The 6,413-nt window shown below is 38.7% G+C and overlaps 1 protein-coding gene across 3 annotated transcripts in view; it reads right to left on the bottom strand.

Annotated features, from left to right (window-relative positions):
• Window positions 1-2,405, bottom strand: part of MAPK9 (mitogen-activated protein kinase 9) — a 16,142-nt gene extending 13,737 nt beyond the window's left edge. For 2 of the 3 annotated variants that reach the window (XM_010076376.1, XM_010076378.1), the window contains exon 1: window positions 2,228-2,405. In XM_010076376.1, coding sequence (XP_010074678.1) covers window positions 2,228-2,349 — 122 coding nt within the window. In that variant the 5' untranslated portion in view covers window positions 2,350-2,405. The remainder of the gene's footprint in view (window positions 1-2,227) is intronic. The other variant, XM_010076377.1, reaches the window with a different exon arrangement.
• Window positions 2,406-6,413: the final 4,008 nt, after the last annotated feature.

The raw sequence follows: 6,413 nt of genomic DNA on the forward strand, positions 1-6,413 counted from the left end.
CTGAACAGGAGTTTGCAAATAATAACAAACTTATCCCAACTGTTTCTTCAACTGCAAGTAAAGTTATCAACACAAAAAATGTCACGAAGTCAAAACCAAAAATTATTTCAAAAGAATAATTTTGTGCAAGTGATTATTCAGTTCTAAATAGATTATATTCAAATGTATTAATACTTAGGAACACAGTAGTACAGAAAGCCATGTATAAAAGTGTACTTTGTATATAAAATACACGACAAAGGTATATCCAAATTCTCTCCTAGCCTGTTTGCAGTGTGAGCTAGAAATATCCCCTACGTAACAACCGAGTTCCTTTTTCATCCTCCTGGAGCTCTCATTTATTGCTTTTCCTAAGCAGATACTTTTAAAACTACTTATTTTCCTACATTTTAATGTCAAAGAAAAAAACAAGCAGAAGCAACACCAATTGAGTTTCCCATTAACACTGTGAGGAAAAAAAAAAAGAGCAAAATTCAGACCTCTCCTAGCTAAAGTGACACATGTGGTATTAAAAATTTCTCACCAGAAAATAAAAGCCACACACAAAACTCCAGAAATATTTATCTTAATTTTTTGTATTAAACAAAATAAAGCATCACATCTCTGTGTCACAGTAATGACTTGACAATTTTTCCAGCAAAACATGACAGGACAGCACCCATCTTACACTGAGATTTCTACACTTTACATCCTGGTGTTTTGTATCTTTCCTTTGTGTACTATAAGAGATTTTAGAAGAAATCAAGATTTTGCACCTTCTTCAACCTGGACATAGTTTTCAAATGTTTCACAAGAAGATGAAAATCCATGCAATCTTTCACTCTGTTGTTCCATAAATCAAATATTCTCAAAACAAGTCAATAAATCAGATCATCCCTTCTTCCTCCCAAACACTGACCTTAACACTACCCTAACTTCATTTTCAAGCAGACACCCAGTTTAAGACACATAGTTTAGAAACACACTACTGCTAATTAAAGGAGGAACACTTACAGCCACCCTAAATTCCTGCATGCCATCTAGAACAAACATAACTTCAAGAATATTTATAACTGGAAAATATTAGCACTATATCCACTCATCACTCAGCCCATTAAAGAATGAAATATGGTGTTTTCATTTCACTTGTTTTTTTCAGCTATTAGCAGGGCAATAGGGGTATCTAAATAATTTAAAAATAAAGGCATGTTCTCACAAAAATGTGCTCTTTTCCTACATATACAACTTATTACAGTCATGAAAAGGCCAAAAAGACACGGGTAAGTACTGTATAAGGAGTTGCTCACAATACATGAGTCATCACACTTATTCTGCAGAATTTATAGATGAAGAGAAATTGCAGACTGTATTTAAAGCACCAACAGCCCACCATGTGTTGTGATTAAATCCAATATTAGAGAATTCCTGACCCTATCTGTTTTCTGCCTTGTGTATGCACTTGTAAAAACGCATCAATAAACACTTCTGCTTTTACCAAGTAAGTTTTGGCCAACAAAATACGGGCTGGCACTAAGTTGTGTAGAATGGATTGCTGCAGTCTAAAAAAAAACATTTGAAAATGTTTACCTTTAGCTGGCCCAGAGGTGTGGTGCCATACAAGAGACTAAGGTTCAGGATCAGACTAACGACTCTCGCGTCCTGGGCCAGTGGAGGCTGGACACATAGCTGAGGTGACACACCAAGGAAGAGCCGGCCAGCCCAACCCCTCACACAGCATCCCTTTCTGGTTAGTCCATGGAGTGACAATGACACTGATTTGCCTCATCCTGCCAGTTAATGGCAAGGCACTGCATTGATGGCTCCTAGAAATGGACAGGAGTGATCGGGAATAAAAGGGGGGAAAGAAAGGGGGCCATGATGAAGAAACGAGTAAAACCCAGAATCTGTCACCACCGCATCGTCATACCTTGCACTGCAATATCATAACTACATGGGGAATGTGAGAACTAGAAACAGAAATGAAGTGGTTAATGCAAAGGAAATTTGTTGACCATTTTAATTTATGCAGTTATCCAAATATTAATTTTCCCATTAAAATAAAACAACAAAAAAATGTTTGCACATGAACTTTAGCAAGCAGGTGTTTTAGAATTTATTTAGTCCATAACCCTGTAGCAACAGACAGAAACCAGCATCAGTATTTTACATTCTGGCACCTCTATCAGGAATACCTTCAAATTATGTTTTATATTTACAGCTTTCTATATTTAAAGTATTTGTTACTCACCAAACAATGCCCTGTGCCCCTGATCCTATGGGCTTCAATTGCTGGTAACGTTTTAGTACAGTGAAAGTCGAATCTGCAACTTGAACACTGTAAAATTGACTATCACATTTACTGTCACTCATGGTGCAGTGTCATGTAGTTTTCTCTCTCAAGGACCTGGCAAAGTTTTCAAGATCTTAAAGAAAAAGAAAAAAAACAAATGTTCAATCTCTCACTAATTTTAGGCAGATGGAAAAACATAGTATGCATATTTTAATACATATGAATTTTTCAATAGTGCACCATTAAATAAGCACTCTTTCAACTTCATGTATTACCACTGCTAATGAAAAATACCTGCAGACAGACAGCAAATAATTATAGCCTTCACAGCTTTAAGTAAATGCATGTTTCTACTCCAATCCCGAAAACAAAAAGGAGGCAAGTAAACAACTGTAAAAACAAACAAAACCACCCAAATACAACAACTCTGTACTCCTTGAAGGCTACTCCCTAACTTAGAATTACTACTATGTGCTAGGACTGCAGTATTAACTTCTGTATTACAGAAAAAAAACAAACAAACAATAAATTATGTCTTTCAAAGACTGATAATGCAGATAAAAGCAACTGCACAAACCCATGGCATCCACAGACATAGAAAAAACCCAGGGTTTTAATAAGACTTGATTACAACTGCAAAACAGGTCTGAAACAAAACAATTGCCCTGAAAATCCCCATGGCTGCTGCAGTTTCTCCAACATCCCATTCAACCCAATTCAGTAGGAAAAGTTCAAGCAGGTCTCTATCTCCTCACCTCTGCCAGGCAACCCTTGGCTGATCCACAGCTACCGAAACCCATTCTCCTCCCATTTCAAACACACCATTACATCCTGTGCTATCAGTTAGTGCACTTATAGTCCTACAAGAATTGGAGTTTTGTGCTATAGCTTGAAAGAGACTTGCATACCATATGGAGAAGTTATATCCATCTGTCATGAATTAGAGGTAGATAATTACTCAAAGAGCAAGATAATGGGCTAAACCTCTTTAGCTCTAAAGCAATACAGTAACAAGAACACAGACCTCCAGTTTTCCTGGGCCGCCATCCCGCTTCCTAGCCTTACAAGAAAATTACCTCAGTAACTAATGAAGAGATCTCTAACAAATTCTCCAATTTTTAATTTCACATTCACTATGACAGACAGTGTCATTAGAGCCCAAAGTAAACTACTCAGTCAAGTGTTCCTTGAAAGAGGAAATGAAAGCAGATCACCTTCCCCCGGAGCAGCTGTCCTAACCACCGGCCTCTACAACGTCTCTTTTAGCTAGAGAAAGAGCAGCTAGTCTCTCTCTCTTTGCTGGCCTGAAGAATACTTGTGAGACAATGCAAAACAGAAAAGCCTCAAGAGCAACCCAGAATCCCACCCTAGAAGAGCATACAGACACACTAGTAGCTTTTGGTTGCTGCAAGAATTAGAATTTGGACCTCTCTCTTCCTAGGTGCACGTAGGAGGGAGCAGCATTTTTTCCGTCGCTTAAGCCAGCAGATGAACTGCAAGAAATCTGCAAGTAAAACACTCAGAAGACCTACAAAGACTGGGTTTAAACTGAACTGGTAATGGTTAGTCTTAAGGGATTCTCTAGAAATGTCTATAATCCCTTTTACCTTCTAGTTTCTCAAAATCTAAGCAGCATTTGAAGAAGTAGATATTCAACTTGGTCAACTCTGGCAGCAATTTAGAGAGTAGGTTTACTTGATATTTCCTCCTAGAAGCTCAAGAAATAAAAGCAGAGGAGAAAGGATCAACAAAGGGAAAACCTGAGCTACCAGCTTTCTGCCTCTGCCACAGCAGTAGTAAGGGAGGAAGAGAATTACATCTCCTGTACAGTTTTATGGACAGTCAGATGCAGCTCCACAATCAGCTCACACTAATGTCAGATCAAATGAGGCACTCTCAACTTCTCCTACTACAGCCCAGGAAAAACACCACTCCTCTTTCCGACCCTTTTTATTACTCCAAAACTATGGACTTTGAAGTACCAAAGTTTTGGATTAACAGTCCCTGAGCAGCCATGGTATTTTCAGTGAATCTTCACATATTGGAAGAAAAGTACAGCCGGAAGGTCAAGATCCTATCCCTGAAAAGGACTTGCAGAACAAAAGCAAAAAAGTATAGATTTTGCATAAACTGGGTATCAAGTCAAAGACCTCTTGGTAACACAAGAACTGTGTTGTACCTCTTCATGGGTTAACGACATGCTTTTCTATACCAGAGATAATGAAGTAGGGGAAAAGGAAGTCATCCTGAACCAGAGAAACCCTCCCTTTAAGGAACCTTGTCTGTGCAAAGCCATCTTTTTAAAATCATTCAGAGATCAGCATAAGCTCTTTAGACAAGACCCAAAAAGGGAAACAGGCATCACAACACACAAGTTGTATGTATTCTGACATGCTCTGCAATTCACTGTGCTAAATACCTGGCCTCTCCATAAACTGAGCCCTAATTTTCACTTGGGCTACAAGCTGCTTGGATGCATGAGGACATACACATTAATGTAAAATTAGGTGCCTAGGGATTGTAGCTTTCACAGGACTTCGGAGAGACAACCTATTTTGGGGGCAAGATCCCTCAAGTAAAAACAGATTTCCCATTGCTTAAGGGAAAAGTATACCTGGCAAGTAAATTTCTTAATCCTCAGCTGCTGCTCTCCTACCTGAAATAATTTGACTGACTACTCCAGCTAATATATTCTACACTTCTCCTATACAGGATTCTTTTTGGAAGTAGGCATTATTTCCATTTCTGAAACGTAAGTTTTCATTTATGGCTTCCTAGCTGCAGCTGCATCAAACAGGACCAGCAGCAAATGTAAAAGTCACAGGATGGTCAGCAAACATGCTTCTACTTACTGATAATAGCATGTCACTGAATCACGATGTTTCAAGATGTTGTTCTATTTAGAGCATGCACAAGATGCATATAAATTTAGCATTGTGAGGTTTTTTATATAACTTGCTTGTACAATTGGGGAAATTTAAGAATCACAAAGCTGACTGAACACATCACATGCAGGAAACTTACAGTAGTGGTTTTCAACCTGCAGTTCATGAAAGATAACTAGAGAAATAACCAACACACCAAACCTACCATCAGTATCCTTATGAGTTGTTATACAGAAATTCACTATGAATTTTTTAGAAGTTGAAAGCAACTGCACTACAGCATACATCCTGTACTAAGCAGTCACTTCCCTAAAAGGCATTTATTAAAATGGCAACTTATTATTAGCCAGATCTCTCCTCTGGATATCCTCAAGTCAAAAGCTTCTGAAACAAACAGGCTGTAGCAGTTGGGAACACATTCCCATGGTTGCTTTGGTTACAGAAATGTTATTACTGACAATGAAGCACAAGAATATCAAGAAATTTAGCTTCATTTTTAAGCCTCAAGATAAAATTCTACTACTGACAGAATGAATAGATTATGAACATCTATAAAGAACTATGAAAATAAAACATATCTCAATTCTGGGTAGAAAAACTCCCCCTGTTCTCTTGTTCACCCTTGGAAATCCACTTGAAACTCAGGTGTGCCCTTTTAAGGACTATAAACAGTAGTGGGTTTTTTGTTATCTTTGCAGCAATATATATCAACAGGTATGAATCCGACTACAAAATCACAGTGAGTAACCTCCCATCCCTCTACTCACAGCCCTTGGACAGTCCGTTACAAAAGGTAAGTGTAGTAAAGCAGTAGCTGAGTCCTGTCAGTTGGTTACAGCAGAGTTCAGAGGTACTCTGTACCTGTTCAGCTCTTTGAAAAGTCAATTTTGTTTCTTTAAGCAACTCAAACTATAACTGACCAAAGATTTTACCAACTACCTGTTACAGTATCATTCAGCTGTTAAACACCCACTGCAAACACTGGACGCATCTCAAAAAAAAACAAGTTAGTGGAAAGACGGAGAAAGTTTAAACATGCATCTGCTGCAACCAATTACACTGTCGTAAAATTACATAACAGCCATATAACTGAGCAAGAACACTTCTTAAATCTCTTCTAAAACTTCTGCTGAGAAATTGCTCAAGAGAAACTTCAGGCTCGCTCTCACTGCACGGAGAGGGGAGCGCAGCTGGGCCTTCCCCTCGGCTCGGCCGCGCTCCCTTCTCCCCTCTCGGGACAGGGGGGCTTCCAGGGGCCG

This window comes from Pterocles gutturalis, unplaced genomic scaffold (genome assembly GCF_000699245.1).
Source record: "Pterocles gutturalis isolate BGI_N339 unplaced genomic scaffold, ASM69924v1 scaffold24593, whole genome shotgun sequence".
Classification (NCBI taxonomy): Eukaryota; Metazoa; Chordata; class Aves; order Pterocliformes; family Pteroclidae; genus Pterocles; species Pterocles gutturalis.